This window comes from Scatophagus argus, chromosome 12 (assembly GCF_020382885.2).
Source record: "Scatophagus argus isolate fScaArg1 chromosome 12, fScaArg1.pri, whole genome shotgun sequence".
Classification (NCBI taxonomy): domain Eukaryota; kingdom Metazoa; phylum Chordata; class Actinopteri; family Scatophagidae; genus Scatophagus; species Scatophagus argus.
This window is the reverse complement of record NC_058504.1, coordinates 16,984,536-17,004,627: the sequence shown is the minus strand read 5'-3', so window position 1 is coordinate 17,004,627 and position 20,092 is coordinate 16,984,536. Positions and strand designations below refer to the sequence as shown.

General features: G+C 40.0%; 1 protein-coding gene across 2 annotated transcripts; it reads left to right on the top strand.

Moving 5' to 3' along the window:
- Positions 1-7,780: 7,780 nt before the first annotated feature.
- On the top strand, positions 7,781-19,773 carry il12ba (interleukin 12Ba). Of its 2 annotated transcripts, none has more exons than XM_046406870.1 (8): positions 7,781-7,847; positions 17,358-17,445; positions 17,544-17,831; positions 18,017-18,122; positions 18,324-18,565; positions 18,679-18,851; positions 19,028-19,149; positions 19,464-19,773. In XM_046406870.1, the coding sequence occupies exons 2-8, from the start codon at positions 17,358-17,360 to the stop codon at positions 19,525-19,527; spliced, it is 1,083 nt and encodes a 360-aa protein (XP_046262826.1). In that variant the 5' UTR covers positions 7,781-7,847; the 3' UTR covers positions 19,528-19,773. The 2 variants fall into 2 exon arrangements, with proteins under 2 accessions (XP_046262826.1, XP_046262825.1); XM_046406869.1 differs by lacking the exon at positions 7,781-7,847 and adding an exon at positions 16,212-16,803.
- The last annotated feature ends 319 nt before the right edge of the window (positions 19,774-20,092 follow it).

The following is a 20,092-nucleotide window of genomic DNA, read 5'->3' as shown; positions in this document are numbered from 1 at the left end:
TTTTGGAAACATTGTTGGCCTGAAGAGGATGTAGACTATGGTTAATTTTAAAAAACTGTGCATTACAACGAGAACTAGTGGACTGGATATATGTAATATATTACATTGTTCACGGGTAATGATTTAAAAATTACCAGGGCACAAGTTTAGTCGTTAAACCTTAAACCTCTTAGCTGCGAAATTCCTTCATATCAACAAGTAACAGTATGAGTCAGTGGCTATATTGCCAAAAAGCCAGGAGTGTATGTGCACGTCAACCCCATTCAGGAGACAGGCATGAGATAAAAGGAGGCCAGACATGATAGAGAGAGAGAGAGAGACATACAGAGAATCTGTTTTATGGTTCAGATAAGCAGAGTCATGGGTTATTAACAATGAATAGCTGTTTTCATTATGCTGCCTGTCACTTCACATCATATATGCACAATGTGACCTTGCAGCTTGGGCCAAGTTTGTGCTGAGTGCTGTAGTATGTGCAGCTGTGCACTATTTAATAAAAGTGCACTGAGGCATTTTGTTCCATTGTCTGTGCTGATGTATAATAATTGCTTTTCTATGTGAAAATAAAAAAATGTATAATTTCTCAGTGTAATTAGTGTAGCTTTTAACAATCTAGGTATTGTTTCTCTCTGATCTGTTAAATAATAATGACTTCATGACTGACTCACGCTAAAATATTTCAACTGAGAATCTGGTGTTGCTTTTCTAACCCCTTTTGGTTTAGAATGCAGACATTAGATCACCGTTCAGTCTTCACATATATACTGGTGAAGCTAGATAGGTTGGTGAATAAAAAAAAAGCAACAAACATCTATGCAATTTGTTTAAACCACTCATTCAGTATGTTCTAACCATCATGATTGCACTACAGCACGGGCAAATAGCCTACATCAATGTCCTGTTGCCTCACTCAAACCTCAGATGGAATCTCTGATGGAGGCTTAAAACCCTTTTGATGAAGAAAACTACAAGCCTTACAAGCTTTTTTCCTCAGCACTTAGCTACAAGATCGTGTAACCTTTATCTTGACTCCATGGCTGAATGGTTCCAGCTCTGTACGTGCAGTTTTCATGCCTGAGTAGTCATAGTGGCACCATACATCTTTTTCCTTTTTAAAATACCAAACTGTTTTAGCAGTATTTGTTGGTAGCTAAAGTTAATATTCAGACTGGCAGCCTAATCATTAGAGGACTACTACTTTAAAAGTACTAATGGCAGCCATGTAGCCCATCTTAACTGCATAATGAAGTCATGCACAGAGAAATGTTATTTTGAAAGGAAATTCAAATTACAAACCACAACCTCTAGCTTATGTAAAATTAAGCATTTTATTTCCAACATACAGCTCCTGGCAATCAGAGCCCCTACATCCGTAATTCCTGCACAATCAACAATGATAAATGTGAACGGCTGCCTGTTATATTGAGAGAGGTTGAGTTTCACCTAAGGGGAGTTTGAAGGAAATGCTTTTGTCACTATTTAGAAATGCATCACAGTCGAAGAAAGAAACTAACCCATCAGCTGAACATTTAAAGATCGCAAAAATGTGGTTTTCATATGTTTATGTCCCCTAACATGCCTGGCCTGATTTGTATCTGTGCAAACAATGTGACAATGTAAACAGACATCATAGCAGATATTATTGTATGTTTCACAACCACTCAGCCACTGTCAGTTACAAGCTAACAGACTAACAAACATAAGGTGCAACCTACACATCTGATACATCCACTAGTAGCCAGTTCTGATGCAAGACAAACGTCTCTTCTGAGTCAAGGCCTGACTGAGGCTCAAACAGTCAGGCACTTATGTACACAGACGTGTACCTCAAACTTTTCATCAATGAGCAAGACTTACTCATCTTCAGCGTACTGACGATGGTGTGTGCTCCACACACTCCTCACCTAATATTTTAAATGTATTTTAAAATCTAAATGGTTTATAGGTTTTGAAAAAATTGTGTACAGTATTTATAAACCTCCAAAAGTGGGGCATTAAGATATCTGAGTATGTTCAAAACCCACTTTAGTTCACCAGTGAATGATAGGCCTCAGTTTTCCCTCTTCCTCTGTGCCGTGATCTCGAGTGATGAATAATGCAGCTTTTTAAATTCTGAATTTAACTGAAAGATGCATTTGCAGAATCTCTACTATTAGCGTTGTGTTCCGGAAGAGAGCTGATATAATTATAGAATCTGATTGCTCTCCATCTCCACCCTCATCTCTGACGTGTTGTTTACGAAATACAAATCAAAAGGATAATAGACTGACACCCACCTGCTTACTCACCTGCATATCAATGGGAATATTAAGACAAAACTCAGATCCTGCGAGTGTGAGAGACGATCAAGAGGTAGAATGTTCCAGACCTTTTTCTTCTCGGCTCATTTCATTTCTACAGCGGGCCTAATTAACATCATTTGAGTTGAACCATTACTGAGCCAAGTTTAGAATCTAAAACAGTTGCCCACTGTAACTAAAACTGGCCAATATCCTGAGTCCAGAAGGGTGTTTTCTACTTATAGTATTACTGGCCTTATTTGCTACCTGTGACCTGGAAACACAGAGATACAAAACTGTGTATGTTGGCTGCTGCAAATATTACAGTAAATTAGTGCTGTCTGATTCTTTTTTGTTTTTGAAGCACATGGGATGGGAGAGTCTCCCTGACAGCAGTTGCTATAGTAGCAAGATAACAGACACACAAGTAGGGCAAAAACCGACAAGTGTATTTGTTTACACACTTGTTTACTGTTTGTATTTGTGTGTTTGTTTAGGGGCAGTCGTGGATCAGTGGTTAGGGTGTCGGACCCGTAACCGGTGGATCGCTGGTTCGATTCCCCGTCCCGGTGTCCATGGCTGAGGTACCCTTGAGCAAGGTACCTAACCCCCACTGCTCCCCGGGCGCTGCACGCGGTCGCCCACTGCCCCGGGTTTGCTGTGTGTGTGTGTGCACGTCACTTGGGTGGGTTAAATGCAGAGAACAAATTTCGTTGGAGTGAGTTCCCTCCAATGACAAAATATGTCACTTTAATCTTAATCTTAATCTTAATCTTACTATTTCATTTCTAATCTCAGATGAAACATGACATGTCATTAGAAGAACATAACACACGTGTATCCCTATCTGTAGTTACATAGTTATATAAACTTGATCAACAACTAGATCAACTAAATGTGTGTATTTACCAGGATGCAGCTCAGAAAATGCTTCCAATAACAGTAAGTGAAAATGAGGGAAAAGATGCAAGCAAGGTATTTCATCATATAAAATTATTTTCCTTTATCTGCTCCTCACCTGTTTTTACAAAGATAACAATTTTAATTTTTAACAATATGAATAAAATTATCTGGATCTACTGCCATAAAACAATATATCTCAGCGATGAGACATGCTGAAAACCACTGATGTTCTGGAAAATCAATAAAAAGGATATCGGAATCAAAGAGAGAAACCAGTGAGCCCACCATTCTGTAGCCAAGGGATTAGTAGGCATAAGAGTAAACAATTCATCTGTTCATTTATCTGAGATGACTGCAGGCTTGCCAGAGCAGCAGGCAAAGTGTCCACTTGTTTTCCCTGAAGACTGGACGATCTCTCAGACTCCTGTCAGTTCAGGTGGGACCATCTGGTGCGGAAGTTGGAACTCACGGTTCTGTCTAAACCATGAGCTCCTCAAAGTACATGTGTAAAGGGTTAGGCTATAGATGACCTGCAGTCCAGTAGACGCTCCATCAAGCCTCAAGCCTAACTGTAGGTTGAAAGACGCTGGACATTTCATATTCATCCACCAACCTGAGAGGGAAAACAGGGAATTCCTTCTGTAGGGAATGCTAACATCTGATGAGTATTGTTAGGGGAACCCATCAGCAATGTGTGGCAAAACAAGAATGAAATATAATACTCCCAACAATAAATAATTTCCCATTTGAACGCAGTGAAATAAGTAGCAGTTATAAAACTAAAAAAAGGAGCTACAAATAAATAAGTAAATAAATAAATAAATAATGACATGGAAATTGGCTGAAACAACAAACTGCTGAGTTCATGTCAGGAGAGAAAATAATCTGACTACATGTACTGACTGAGTTATGACCATGGGAACATTTTTTTCTCTTTGTTGTGTTGACTTAACAGTCCTAATTGTGGGAAATAATTCACATTTTCTGAAAGAAATGTGGTCCTTTTAAGAAAGTTTTTCACCCTCCGTGTTGCTCCCAAATTCGGTCAGTAATACATTGATATGGTGATGACTCACGACACGACCCATAGCTGGAGTTTCATTCTCTCTGAACCGTGAAATGTTTCCAGGATGACCACAACCTAGACACAAAGCTTGTATTGGTCTTGAGAGAATTGAAAGGCTTTCTCTGGGGTTTTATTCCAGATGTTTCTTTCTGATGTTGTACAGATGTTTTGCTCAGTGATGAGGACTGTATGGTGAGCAAGATTTCTGACATCACAACTTCGCAGCTGGAGGCATCATGGGCCAGTGTGCAACTTATGCCAGTTATGTTGTGGAAATTTGAAGCCTCCTGCACACACACACACACACACACAGAAAATCTTGCGTTCAGTTTTAAATAAGGAAGGATGAAGAAGGATGTCATTTTAAATTATTTTTATCTAGGTCATTGAACTGTGGAAATAAAAATACCAGAAACTAAATATTATTCAGTTTTTACAGGTCATAAAATCCCTGTGACGATCTTTAATTTGCATTTTACAGTTTATCTATATGTTGATTTAAAAAAACAAAAAACAAAAACATGACTGGAATGGCATCAAGTTTCTTTCAAATACTTTTCAATTAGTGATATACAATGTGAACAATAATCAGAAACAGCCCTGCAAAGCTGATGTTTGGTCTGGGTGTCCAAAAGCGCATGTACTCTGCTGATCTATTGATCTGCCTAACTGATCTGCTGATTACCTGTATTTCACATCTAAATCCTTTGCTTCATAACCTTGAAAGAAAGGTTTTTAAAACAAAACATGTATCATTTCAGTGTCTTTCCTTCAGATTAAAACAAATAAGCATTGATGTCACCACAAGAAAACTGGTTTTCTGGAGGTCCTGAGTTTTGAGTCTTTCTGATATACATCAAGCAGGAAAGAGAAAACAGTGCCATGGCATTTGATCCTGCCTTTGAAGAGGCAGCCATTTCACATTCTACTGGCACTGCATCACAGGGCCTGCTTCTCCACATATCAGCTTGAGCAGCTCTGATAATACAATGAGACTAGACCAAAATAGTCCATTACATTGCTGGCCTGCACTACCACCAATTACACAACCCCCTCTTTGATCCACAATTACACCTGATTGTATCTGAGATATGAAACACTACCTTTAATCAAATGCACAGACAAACACATCTTACAGCCTCTGACATGGACTGACAGCTACGGCTGACTGACTTGAGTAAGCTTTACTATTTCACAAAGGGTTGTGCCTGTTCTTGTCATCATCATTTCACAGTCTTTTGAAACATGATTACTTTCACTCTCAGGGCTATTCTGTAAGCCAAGTTCTGCCTCAAAATTAAACATAAAAAAAAATTAGAAAAACCCAGCAAGTTGTTTGACAGCGCTTTACTGTTATAAAAGTCTTATGGACTCCTCAAAGAGGAATCTGACCGGTTTGAAATTATCTGCTGCACAGCACAAGGTAGGTAAATTATTCTATTGATTTTGTGTCACATTTGTTAACATCCTGCAATCAGAAATCAATAAAGGAAATGCTGTGACAAAAATGCAAACGGTTCAAATGTTTTGGAGTGTGGAAAAAATTATGTATATGTTCGTGCTCTGTTACTCAACCTCTGAATAAAAATGCCAAAACCCCAACCAAAAAGTTTTATGCTAAAGGCAAACATTTTTTTTCTCCAACAAAAGATAAAGTTGTGAAGCTCTAGGCATAATCGATCTTCACCTTTTTGGTGATAAAAAAAAAAGAAGAAAGTACTGGAAAAAGTTTGCAGTTTGCAGGTTTCATCCCCGTTTGTTTTTAGTCTCATTATGCTAAACACTCCATATTAGCAAATTATAATCTCACCCTTTAAGTTTAATAAAAACATGCTACCAATTTTAAGCCAGCCTAGAGAAACCTGCAAGGTCGTTCAGACAGATCACTGTTTGCTACAATCACACATGGCTGGAGTTTAAATCGAACGCACCATTTGTTTCAAGGCGGGCCATTTAATCTGAGGTCCTGCCCACTGTAGCTATGCTCTACAGAGGCAGACATGGCTCCTTTGCTAGCTGGCTTGTGTTCTTTAACACTTGCTACTACTGACACTTGTCCTCTCTGCAGTTTTGAGATATACTGCACACAAGGCCAGTACTGTTGCTTAGAGATGGCTTAGCGGAGGATATCTGTTTGTGCTGAACACTGACTGGATTTAGCAGCCCTGTTGCTTATGGGCTTCAAACTCAGTTCCAAGCCTGAAGTTTGAAGAGTTTCTGTGAGTTTGAAACTAGAGACACTCCACCCGAAGAGTTTTACCGAGAGGTTGGATATCACTGCTTCACTTCTTCGCTTCATTGAGCTAAGTATTTGCTTTTTGTTTTTGTTAATGTCATGTCCTGACTTGATGACGCTTTTCAGTCTTTTTGTATTCTTGTGTCAGAGAGTTGACAACATGGTGTCTGCTGTTTGAAATGCTCTCATTAGCATCATTACTGGTTGTTCAAATCATTTCTTGAAGTGGCTGAACCTTTCATTTGGTGTTTAACATGTGCATTGTAATGCCTTCATACTGCAACATGGTGTTGAGAAGTGTTTGAGTCTGTTTTGAGGCCTGCACTGGTTTTACACATATTTTCCCTTAAGTTCTTGCTATTGTTCCATTTATGCCAGTTGCAAATGATTATTGTATATACACATGAGTGTTTTCATGGCTTGTGTCGCATTTATTTTAGTTCTCAAACTCTATAATCAGGTTAGCTGTTATTTTCAGTGTTCATATCAAACTGGATCAGCCTGGTCCCTGTTGTGTCCCACTTGGCTTGGGTTCCTGTGACGTAGGCAAGTCGGGACATGATAGAAGCCCAGCCGCTCCACATCATTAATGCTGACTCAGCTCATGTTCATTTTTATATTAAGTTTTTAATTAAGTCCACACAAAGGTGCAAACCAGCTTCAGTGAAAGCCCATCACAATTAAAACACATTGTGCAGCTCTGCTCCAATACCTTATGCATAATTCTACAAATACTCCGGGCTTGTCTTCATCTAGTTAGTTTTATAGTTTTCAGCCTAAAATTACTAGAGTGAATATAAACAGCAAGTGATGAAGTTGGTCAAGACCACCTGCTGGCCACACAAAGAGAAGAAAGAAAGTTAGGAAAGAGCTGAAAGAAATACACATAAGGAGAAAGGAAAAATGTTGGAAAAATAAGCACAGAGAAATAAGAAAAGATCCAATTCTTTAAAAAGTAAGACAGAAAAGTGAAGAAAGCCCTAATATAGAATACAGAAAATTAATTATGTGATCCCAAGCCCGATTGTGGGAATCTGTGACATATCAAACAACATGAAATAGTTGTTTTGATAATTACAAAACAATTCTGTCAACAACAAAAGATATCATTTTTTTGGCTAATATATAATAATTTGTCAAAGTGCTTAACAACACAACTGTGTATGTTTGTTTTACTGTATTTCTTCCACAATGTGAAGAAAGTGGACAGAAACACACAGTTTACAGAACAAAAAAAAATAATAATAATCAACAACAACAATGCATTGCTTTTGCTTGTTGTGTGTGCAGCCTAATACACAACAAAGAATAAAAAGAACAAAAGGTGGGACAATCTCAGGCTACAGATAGGATTACCTCAAAAGTAAGATCATCCTTGTTGAAGGCTGAAAAAAACAATCATTCAAGTGATGGTTTTTTAAAACTGACAGGACATTCCTGTTCTTTGTCTCTCTGTCATCCTTTCACCATCAAGACTATACATGCAAAAAGTAATTAAGGTTGCAGTGTAAGGTTGTCATGTTCTACTTTGCACATAGCCAGACAGATTAGCCCATTTTGTCTCAGGTTTCTCTGACTTTGCTTCCTGCTGAAAAGGGTTCCCAGGCAGAATGCCACGAAGGAAAGTACAGACATTTGACCTGTGCCACCATAATGACACCAGGACAGGAGGAAACACATTAATTACAGAAAGAAATGAAAAAGAAGGAAAAGCGATACCTCATGTAGAGCTTGGCCACGTGCCTATCGCTTAAAGATAACAGCCAGGCCAAAGGCTGAACTGTTCAAAGCAGATCCAGCAAGTCATTTGGCCAACTGTTACGGGCAGAGGCTGAAAATATCACTTAAAGGGAAGTGATCAGTGAGTCTCTGAGCTTATTTGTCCTGTTTTAGGTTAAGTGTGCGTACTTTATGCACACACACACAAACAAAGACAACAGTCGCTGACCTCATGAGACAGACTGATAAAGCTATCAGACAGAAACAACAACAGCACAAAGCAGCTTCTTTTTACATTACAGTACCACCCACAGACTGAGGCAAAAAAAGGCTGAAGCTCTTTTAAAACGCAATTCTATTCTCCCTGGGAATAAAGGACATTCAGCGTTTAAATAAAATGTGGACTGTGGACTTACTGTGTTGAGAATGTATCAGATTTATATGTGTATATATATATATATATATATATATATATATATATATATATATATGTATATATATATATTCTTTTTTTCTGAGAATTCAAAACTACCATGTCTTACAAGACATCAGTCATGGGATAATTAAAACCCCTCTCCTGTGTCTTTACAACAAAGCTGTCAATGGGCACTTACCTATAATAATATCTTGTCTTGCTCCTCAATGTACAATAGAAAAATCAATGCCCTAAACATTTTCTGGTGCAGTCTTCAATTGACCGCTTCCTTCCTCCTGTCTTGTGTTTTGAGAAAATCACCAGTTCTTATTGAGAGAAAAAAAAAGACTGTCTTTTTGTGAAGCCAAACCATCAGGCTATTTGACAGACACTTTGATAACATTGATTTTTTTCTTTTTTTCAAACCTGATCCCTCCACGTTACATCTGTTGGGATCTCTGGCCATGCGCTCTGGAGAACAATAGAGCGGCCTACATGTAACCCATAAAGCCTGAGTTAGAGTGACCAACTGTTAGAGCCCCCACTCATGATGTGCAACTAGTCATAAATTCCTGAGTTTAAACTCAGAACCAGCACGGACATTGGCTGCGTGCCAGCCATCTCCACGGGGGTCCGAGGTGACGTCACTCAGGTAATAAAAGGTCACTGCGACCATCAGCATGCGCTTTTTCCCCGTGCGTGCTGTGACAGTGAGAGCTTCTCCAGGCTCTCCAAATGTCCAAACCGCCAAAAGGGAGCAACAATCAAACGTTTTGATTAACATCATTTTAGATCCCGGGTCACAGTTCTGCAACTCGCAGGCCGAGTAACAGACTGCTGTATTTTTCTCCGTAACTTTTCCTTTTTTTTCTCATACGACGTGGATCGCTGGACAATCAGCTGATCGCACGTTAACGAGCCACGCGCCGACTTTGTTCAGGACGAAAACAAAGTTTGTTAACTTTTTCACCGGTGATTTTCTCCGCTGCCGCCGAGAGATCAACACTCCGCATCATCAGAATAACGGACCGCCAGCATCCCGCCGAGGACGACGCTGCGAACGTTTAAGCGGATCATTATTTCAAACTCCGAATGATCGGAGCAACGCAACGTAAGAGGCTTATGTCTGGGCAGAGATAGTGTAACGTAGGGTTGTTTACACATGATTTCTGTAACTTTTAAGTGCTGCATTCATTGATTTTAGTTTCCGGTCGGTCATTTCCGCCGTTTCAGCGAGACCGCGCGTCACCAGTTAAAGGACCAATAGCTGAGCAGATAAGCTCCGGTTTACTGACTCCGCTATTGTGTGGTGACACGCGAGTTTCTAAAGAATTAGAGTGGATTATTTTATTGGGTTGTGTTTTCTTGTATTTTCATTTCTATCTTTCCTCACACTCTTCTTTCTGAACGGTGAAGCGAAAGTCCGAGCACGCGATCACGAACCGTAACCAAGGGGTACGTGGCGCTCAAAGGCTTCCGCCCATCGTTCCCTTCTGTGACCACATAAGCAACATCACGTTGGTTATCACCATCTTGGCTCTGAATAATACGGCCGGCGTATTCTTCGGTAGTCATTTGAAGTTTTGCTGAGTCATCACATGCGTGTGACTAGTTTTGTTTGCTGAGTCATCCTTCATGTGGTTGTTCATCCTGGTGTGCTGACCCCTCCTCATGTAGTCCTCCACCATTTTGGTTGTAGTTTCCCCACTCGCCATTCTGGTTGTAGCTCCTCCCCTCATGTGGCCATCCGCCATCTTAATTGTAGTCAGCCACTAGCTTGTTGTTAGCTGCTATCTTGTTAGCTGCTATCTTGCTAACCGCCATTTTGTTTGTTTTTAGCCTGTAGCTTGTTAGCCACCCTCTGGCTAGCTTGCTAACCGCCATCTTGTTTGTTTTTAGCCACTAGCTTGTTAGCCGCTGCCTGGCTAGCTTGTTAGCCTCCATACTATTATCATCTCTCTCTCTCACACACACCCACACACACACACACACACACACTCCTGTATATAGATATACTCTTGTTGCTGTACCTGTGTTATCTTTAGTTAATAGTTAATGTGTGTTGATAAAACTTAGATTATAATAGTGTTTATTATAAAGTGATACTTATCTATGGATGGTTGTTGCTGTTTAATAAATCCTGTTATAGTTTAACCTGTCGTTGTCTGTGGTTATTGTGTATGTACTTGTGATAACAGCTGAATTCATGACAGCCAGTGCTCGGATTCATCCTTCACAATTTTAAGAGACTGTTTTTCCTATTAATTAATTTGGCTATTGGTCCCTGGTGACAGGGTGGTGCCCCGATATTTATGTGTATTAAGCATACACTGATTTTACTTTAATGATTATTTCCCATAATCATTGACTCTTTGCCAATAACCAAATTGCTCCTACTAAGTCGCACAACACATCAGAACAGCAATTCTTTTCTGACAAGCTTTTGATGCGAAAATTGTGCTAAAACTTAAATCAAGTCGCTTTTCTCCAGTGTTAGAAAAGAGACTTTGTAGGCAGCCTGGGAAAAGGTGATATAATGCTTGAGAACGTCCCTCCACCTAACCTTTATCTCCGCCAGGCTACCCCTCACTGACCCTGTTCTTCTGGGGGAGGATGATAAACGGGAAGCACTAGCCTATATTCTCCTGACAGCACATGATAGAGACTTTGGCACTGCGGGACACTGGTTTCATTAATAACTCTTTATCAGCAGCAAACGTCTCTCTTTAAAACTTATTGAACCTGCTGAACTCTCTTATTTACAGTGAAACAGGCTTTGGTATTTGTACCCTTCTGCTTGATTCCTGTCAAAAGAACATCCGATATAAAATTAAGTAATCTAAGAGTTACTGATTGTAGTGTGAATCAATTAACTGATTAATCAACTGTCTTTAGAGGAAAGTGCCACTGTTTGGCATTTCACACTGGAGATCAAATATACGATGTGTGGATGGACGCAAGGCCATTTAATAGAGATGCTGAATGCACTCACTGACAAATCTCTCATATAAAAGGACAGAGGTGATACTGAATAATTGGCAATTATTCAATGTGACATGTGAAAATTGAGTTTTTATTTGTGCACTTAGCAGACATGAGGAAGTCCTTGCTTGGCCCTTGCTATCTGGCTCATTTGGATTCAGTAAGATGCGTCTACACAAGGGGCATTGCAACAAGCGTACACTCTGCTGCATCATCTGAATCTGCACCGAAAAGCTCAGAGAGGCAGCTTTCAGTCATTTTAAATGTTTCTATGCGTGTAGTAATGCCGCTGCAGCAAATACTATGGGACACATTAGACCCTGGCCAATCCTTTTAAAAGCACCTGGCTTTTAAAGGGAGGTGTCACTGTGATTGGTTTAATTCATGTTACGCCCGAAACACACACATAAATAATTAAGGGACTAAATGTAACCCCTCTGTGCCTTGTGCCTTAATTTGTGTGCAAATTATGTGGTTATTAACTATCAAAAGGGACTGAGACATGCCCTGTATGTACTTTCGCCCTGCACTTTAGACCAGCGCAATAGATCATTTAAATATGGTCCTTTAGGCTTGTTTTATGACAAGCACTGGTGGTGCAGTGGCGGCTGAAAGTTTAGAGATACAAGCTCATGACTGAGGTCACTGGTTCAATCCCACTGAAGAATAAATCTGGCTTTAGAAACCTTGGAGGGACGTTTTAAAAGCTTGGCCCCTCCCTAATTATCACCACTGACATGCCTGTGAGGAAGGCCCAACTGCTCTAGTGTTCAGTGACCCAGTAGATCAGACTGTGGTTGTGTGCAGCAGCGTAAAGTTTACACGTTAAATTTAAAGATAGACATAGCATATTTTAGCGAAAGAGTGATTCAGTAAAGAACAACCAGTTAAATGGCACAGAGTTCTGTCCTGAGTCTCTGAGAGTGTTCAGTCTGGGATCAAAATACCCGAGGAATGAATGGGAATCTGCCTTCTAGTCAAGCCTCCTCTGACTTTCAGAATAGTTCACAATGCTGGAAATTCCTCACTCGACAGTTTGACTTTATTGTTATGAAAACAGTCAATCTGGTCTCGAAGTTATAAGCACTTCTGCTAAGAGGAATATTAAGAGCATAAGCCAGTTGGAGAAACATCCATGAATCTGTGTATCCTTATAAAAGTCAGTGAGTCTCAATATTACCCACAATATTTTATAAGAGATTCCAAAGTGAACATGCATAAACACAGACACACACAAACCAGCAAAGCGGGCAACAGTCTCAGCAGGGAGGTTCAGACTGTCCTGTCCCTGGCTACTTCCACCAGCTTGTCTTGAGGGGGGGCACTGAGGCATTCCCAGCCCAGGCAAGAGACACAGTCCCTCCATCGTGTCCTGGTTCAGCCGTGGGGTCCTCTCCCAGATGGACATGCCTGAAACACCTCTGAAGGGAGACGTCCAGGAGGCATCCTTACCAGATGCCACCTCAACATCCGCCTGTCATTCTCCCACTGCATTCTACCTTCACTCGTGAACAAGACCCTGAGATACTTGAACTCCTCCTCCTGAGGCAGCAACTCTCCTCTGCCCCGGAGTTGGCAATCTGTCCTTTTCCGGCTGAGAACCATAGCCTCGGATTTAGAGGTAATGATCTTCATCCCAGCCATCTCACACTCGCCTGCAAGCAGTTCCAGTGCGAGCTGGAGGTCAATGCTCGATGAAACCAACAGAACGATGTCATCTCCAAAGAGCAGGGACAGAATCCTAAGGTCAAACCTGACACCCACTGCCACTTAACTGCACCTACAAATTCTGTCCATAAAGATTAAACAAATCAGTGACAAATGGCAGCCCTGGCAGAGTCCAACCCCAACTGCCCATACTGAAAATCTGCTGTTGCTAAAATGAGCTGTAGATGAGGGCACAGAATCCTGTACATTGTATAGTATGACATGAGCTCTCTCTATATCTATCTATCTATCTGTCTATCTCTCTGTTAGTGTCACACACACACATTACATCATTACTTTCTTTTCTCCTTTTTGTTTTTCTCCTTTCCATCCCTCACACAGATGAGATCATTGCACTGATTTCATTCCAGCTGTTACAGTTTGGGGGCATCTGGTAGAAATTCCAGCGCAGAGCCACAGATCACAAGACCATGCAGAGCATCTTGTCCAGCCGTGTAATTCTCAACAGCTGCAGAACATCGAGTTATAACACTTGAGCACAAACACCAGCCACACTCAATTAAATCTGAAGCAATGTGCTGCAGCGCGTGTGATGTAATTATTTTTTTTAGACTGTGTTGGCTGCATAACTGACCAAACCACATGGATTTAACACATGGAATTTCTTAAGTATTACTTCAACTGAAAAGCAAGGCTCCCATTTCAAATGGAAACTGCTATGAAGAAAAAGACTTAGGTACAGCAGACACCTGTAACCCTCTGAGGACATCTAGTGGTCAGACAGAAATACTAATATTAATATATTCATATATACATATATATATATACATTTTTAATTTTATTTACTTTATTAATCCCAAGCTGGGAAATTACTTCTCTGCATTTAACCCATCAGTGATTGAAACACGCACACATGCAACATGCAGTAAAAATACACAGGAGCAGTGGCCTGCAACTATCAAGTGCCCGGGGAGCAAATTGGGGGTTAAGTGCCTTGCTCAAAGGCACATCAGTCAGCTGGCTAATGGGGGGCCATTTTTACATATATATATGTGTGTGTGTGTGTGTGTGTGTGTGTGTGTGTGTGTGTGTGTATATGTATATATACACACACATGCACACACACACACAGAACTAATTCATTTTCTCTAAAGGACTTTAATAGTTCAGTGTTAAATGGGATTGTTCTTGGGCTGACTGACTGACCCCTAGACTTCATACAACAAAACCTCATGTGATCTTCTGTAAGATTATTATATTCAGCCCAAGATATGCTATGCCAACAGGGAATAGGAGGAGACGAAAGCAGTAATGAGTTTATGTTCAAGCCAGCCATAAACAGTAGAGATTATGACTAAAACTGAATGTTTCACTTCTGCACATTTATGATGTTGCCTGACATTACATACACTAAAATATACAACAGGTCATCACTGATCCTTGGCCATAATCAACTGGTTGTTTGTGTTTACAGTGTTGTGTCATGACTATGTTGAGAGTGAAGAGGTACTGGCCTACACTGGGAAGTACACAGAAAAAGAGAGAAACTGCTTGCTTTTGAACTTGTATCACTCAAAACCAGATTTGTCCAGTGGACACAAAGCAGACATTGATTTGGGAGACCACCATGAAACCAAAGGGAACCGGAGAAAATTTCTTCATTTTTCAGTTTTTATTATATATCCTGTTTTGTATCCACCTGTCAATCATTAAACCTCTCATTTCTGCAAACTGTCTATGTATACTGGCTGATTTCTTCAATTACTTCTGCAGTTTTATAAATTTTCAGTTGTGCTGCGCTGTTTGCCTAACTTTGTAAGGAACTAACTTTTGCCTTTCTACCTATTTGGATAAAGTCCCACCATCTGACCTGCTTCTGTTTTTTTTTGTTTGTTTGTTTTGTTTTCCATTTTTCATTTCTCAATCTCTTTGTCCTATTTGTCATCTGCTTTACAATTTTATCATAAATCTGCCTTGTTATCAGCCCTCTGGGAGCAGTATTGTTCTTTCACATCATTTGTTTTCTTCCCTTCCCTGAGTTCTCATACAGTTGTCATGAATGGGGTAATTACCTATAAAATGAGAAACTTTTTTTTTTTTTTGTACCAGACTGTAAACATCTTTATTTCTACTCTAAAGTGGATTCAGTGGGGACTGACTTGCTTTTGGAGCCAGCTTCAAGTGTTTGAACTACTTGCCTAACCCTAACCTTAACTAAATCCCAGCATTAACCACTGAGTAAAAATATACTGAAACATCATTGATGAGGCTGGCCAGTGTTTGTTGTTGTTATGTTAGTGTACGGCAGGGGGCCCATTGTGACCAGAGCATCTGTACTGTATGAGAACAGTATGGGCAGACAAACCATGATTAAGTTTTTCATTCAACTATATTACATGAGGAAAACATTAAAAGCCTGCATAAGAAAAAAAATGATTTTAATTTTTCTTTTTTATCATTTAGATTTGTAAACTGAACATAAAGAATGCTTTAGGGCACAAATTATGCAGTTTTGCGGCAAAAGATAGTCTTGTAGAAATAGCCTTTTATTCTGTAGGATTTGGGCCTGATTTCTTAATGCTGGTGAGAACAAACAATTAAAGATCCACCTTATTTCACAGGAAAATGCTAGGTTTTCTTGGGAGAACACAAATATTGTGTCACAGAAGGTGAAAGTAGATTTTTTTTTTTCTTCCAGTCATAACAATAAGTTTTGTGAAAGCCAGCTTCCACCAATGTGATGAAACAAATTGTGTAGGTCGTCATGATGAAGAACGTTCTTGAAATACTGACTTAGTATCACAAAATAATAACTTACCTCACTATTTCAGAATAAGATACCAAGTAATTATTTTGAGAAATGCTCTTAATTTGAGATATTAAGTCCTTATTTGACAAAGTTTCTTATGCTAAGTCGTTATTTTCAGATGCTAAGTCGTTATTCCCAGAAGATTTCTCAGTGTCATAACTTAACTTTTGTTAGTTTGAACCTTGCTCTCATACAATAATGTGACAACCTGAAACAATGTCGTCACGGGGAGCCCCGCGTGCTGGGGACAGTTCATAGAGTCTATCAGAAACTTCGGAAGGCTTGGCACTGAACAGGTAGCCTGTCGGTCGCAGCTAATGGGTTTTTGGCAGCCAGTGAAACCGAAAAGTGAAATGTGAAACCTGCCAGCCTGAAAGCGAACAAACAGGTTAGTGCTAATACAAGCTGCGGCTACCAAACGACGTAAACATTAAAGAGTCCAGATATCCACGAATACGCCTATCTATACTTAGACTGTGCAGACCTTTAAGGGCAATGAGGAAGAACTGCTGCATCATCAGCGCGGCACATGAAGTGGAAGTGAGAAAAAGGTGGCTGAATACCTCTGCTCAGTTAGAGGTCTGGTTGGAAAGCGAAGTTCCTCTGGACTTTTTTGTACTCGAGGCGATGTGGGGAAATTCGTCCCTGAGGTGTCTCACATGTCACTCGCATAAAGCTCGCTCACCATCGCGATGATCGCCATTATGCCCGGAAATTAATGTCAAGGTAAGATGCCTGATTTGTTAAACCTATTTGTCTGGAAATTAATTGATAGAAAAGCTGTGAGATGGATCCAACCAGGCAGGGATTCAACAGTGTGGAGCTACATGATAACCATATGTGATCATATCCAAGTAGGATTAATGAAAACTTATATTGTTAATAAATGTAGTTTATTTGTTGTTACATAATTTTTTTCTTTTTTTCTTTTTGAGGTGATTAAACACAGATAAGTTTTATTCTGCACTTTTCGTCAGTGATTCAGTGTTGTTTTGCTGAATTTATTGAGTTACTGTTTAGATAATTCCCGTGTATTTTGTTGTTGTATTTATGAACTCAAATTATCCTATTAACTAATGACAACAGCAGTTTTATGGATTTTGTGTGTGTTATTACCTCAGTATGTCTTTGGGCGAGTGTTCAACAGTCACATCTGTACTAATTTTGTTATTCATCTTGTTCTGTTTTTTTTTCTTCTCAATTTCCTTTCTTAATGTGTGTGCTTCATATTAATATCCCCACCCCTCTTTCTCCCTCTCTGTTTTCTCTTTGTTGCTCAGATGAAGTTATTTATTTTCAGCATTGTCTGTGCGTTTCTACAAGTCAGTCAGCAAAATCCCAAGAGCCACTGGACACTGCTGCCACACAGTATGTTGGATCTCTTTCAAATCACAAAACTCACTCCAAATTGGAAAACAAAACTAACTTCCTTAACCTCTTTCAATTCCAATGTTTCCTCTGGTTAGTTTTGGTTGCGGAAGTGGATGGCACTTTGGGCCAGCTGCCCCTGAGCTGCTGGGCGCAGGAAGAGGAGCTTAAAAGGAGAAGCAACAATAGTCAGGACATTTTTTGGAAGAAGAATGGAGAGGAGGAAGCACAAAGAGGAAACTCATTCTTAGTGAAGCTGGAAGAAAGCTTAGGAGGGGGCAACTACACCTGCCACAGCAAAGACGGATCACTCCTCAATCATACTGTGGTCCTGATCCAGGAGGATGAAACAAAGAGGAGGAAGATTCTTGTGAAAAATGACGAAGGTACGATGTGATTTAAGACTTTGCTCTGTCAATGTCATACAGCAGCTAGAATTGGGGAAGTAAAAAAATATATATAGTTCAACTGATAAAGGACCGCTTGTTTGTTTTTTGGGTTTTTGTGTGTGTGTGTGTGTGTGTGTGTGTGTGTTCCCATCTCTGTGTTTTTTCTGCCTTTTTCTAATTAGGAGATTATCTGAGGTGCTCTGCTCAAAATTTCAACGGAAAGTTCTCCTGCTCTTGGACCTGGCACAGCAGTCGAGTTGGCAAAGTAGCATTCGTCAAAGCTCGACGGTACGTTCACAAACTGCTGATATGTCTTCTCTTTTGCTCTCCAATAATAGAACAGTGTTCAGACTCATGTCAGAGCCAAGGCAACACAGTGGTACCCACAAATACTTCCTCATGAAAGGAAATACTGCAGTGTACTTTTTTAAATGTCAAATCAGTGTGTCATCTGAATAAAAACACACATTTTTATGCTATTTTCTGCAGCACTTCAGATGACAGTGTCACCCACTGTTCTGTGGATGCCAGTGGCAGGCACTGGACATGCTCTGCAGGTCAGAGTAACTTGGTCTGTTCAGTGGACGACGTTGGATTCAGGATCTCGTGCGTGGACAAACAGCACTGTCCCTACGCCGAGGAGAGCCAGCAGATCCACATCACCATCTACGTGAGGACTCAGCACTTCCTGGTGGAGAACTACTCTCTGCGCTTTTTCCTGTCAGAGATAGGTGAGACGTCTCTGGGACTATGAGACATTTTCTCCTCTTTAATCTGTTTATCGTTCTTCTTCTTTCTGTCTTTGTTTCTATTTTACTGTATCTTTTGCTTTTACCCTTTATAGTGAAACCTGACAAGGTGAGGATCAGTAAAGTCAACACTACGATGATAGAGTGGAGTTACCCAAGCTCCTGGAGCAGTCCCTTCTCCTACTTCCCCCTCAGTTTCCAAATTGCACTACTCAAAGGGCGATGCACAAGATGTGACAGTCCATGCACAGACTCAAAATCCACAAAGGTTAGAGGACCCTGTTTACTGTAATGTAATTCTAAAGCTGAGTCTAAATGAATCAGATTGCAGCAAAATATTTGTGTCGAATGACAGGAAATCCATAGCCATAAAAAAAGTACACACAAAAAAAAATCACAAGAAAAGGGTAAATGTTGCATAATTACTTTTTTTTTTTTTCTTAGACCTTGACAGTCCACTCCCCAAACATTTGTCAGTTTGAAGTCAAGCACAATACTAGAGCCGTCTGTGTCCGAGCTCAGGATGCCTTCTGCAACTCACAGTGGAGCGAGTGGAGCCACTTCAGGTCAGTGGTTTTACAATCAAAGACATTTCACTGCTCCCTTAAAACTGTCTGTCTGTCTGTCTGTCTGTCTATCTGTCTATGACAGTAGTGAAATAATGTTTGATTTGATGTGATCGCAATAAGGTGTACGTGTTAGATGTGATGCTTACTTATTTGACTTGGTTGCCTTCTTGACAGCATCAAACTAGATCTCAGGAACATACATACAACTTTTCAAAGGTTGCAGTATGAAGATACTGATCTTTCATAGAATAAGATGGAAAAATATTTTAATTATATGTCAGATTAATATCCTTATTTGAATTCCATTGCAGATTGAGAAGAGGCAAGAAGAACAAGAAGAACAAAAAGAACCAACGTCTGCAAAATGGAGAATGAGCCTAACGGGGGCAGAGACGATGCCTCAAAAAATGTCATGTTTGTTACATTCTTTTATGTATATGTATTAATCTTATATCATGGGGTGTGTAATGATAAGTGAAGAAATAAAATGAAATTTAACAGTCTTTCTTGGTTCATGGCTAATGTTGGACATCAATGCTGGCCTTTCGTTTGTTTCACAGGTACAATGAACAGCTTCTCCTTGTCCCAATCACAATTTAAAGAAGTATTAAAAAACCTGAACAGGACCGTTGTCAAAGTCTTTCCTAAAGTCTTTGTGGAAATTTTGTGCAAATTTTTTATAGTACCGCATTTCTGTATTTCCTCCAGCATATCCTGAAATGCGTATACATACAAACACCAGACCCTGTACCTCTTTAGTAGGGAACAGAAACCTCTCTTGTTGTTTCTATTTGACCAATAAAAAAGGTTTTCAGCTGCTCTGAGTGTTCTGGCCCTTCCCTAACCAGTTAGGTGAGAATTTGGCTCTGCTCCTCACACTGCCACAAATAACAACTGTCGTTCAGCTTGGAGGTGATCTGCCTGCTCTCTGGAAGAAAAC

What these genes read in the sequence shown, in the direction of transcription:
- il12ba (XM_046406870.1), top strand. Translation starts at nt 17,358, where the DNA reads ATGAAGTTATTTATTTTCAGCATTGTCTGTGCGTTTCTACAAGTCAGT. An exon ending in TCTTGTGAAAAATGACGAAG is followed by an intron (nt 17,832 to 18,016) that starts GTACGATGTGAT and finishes TTTTCTAATTAG; the next exon opens with GAGATTATCTGAGGTGCTCT. An exon ending in GCATTCGTCAAAGCTCGACG is followed by an intron (nt 18,123 to 18,323) that starts GTACGTTCACAA and finishes TATTTTCTGCAG; the next exon opens with CACTTCAGATGACAGTGTCA.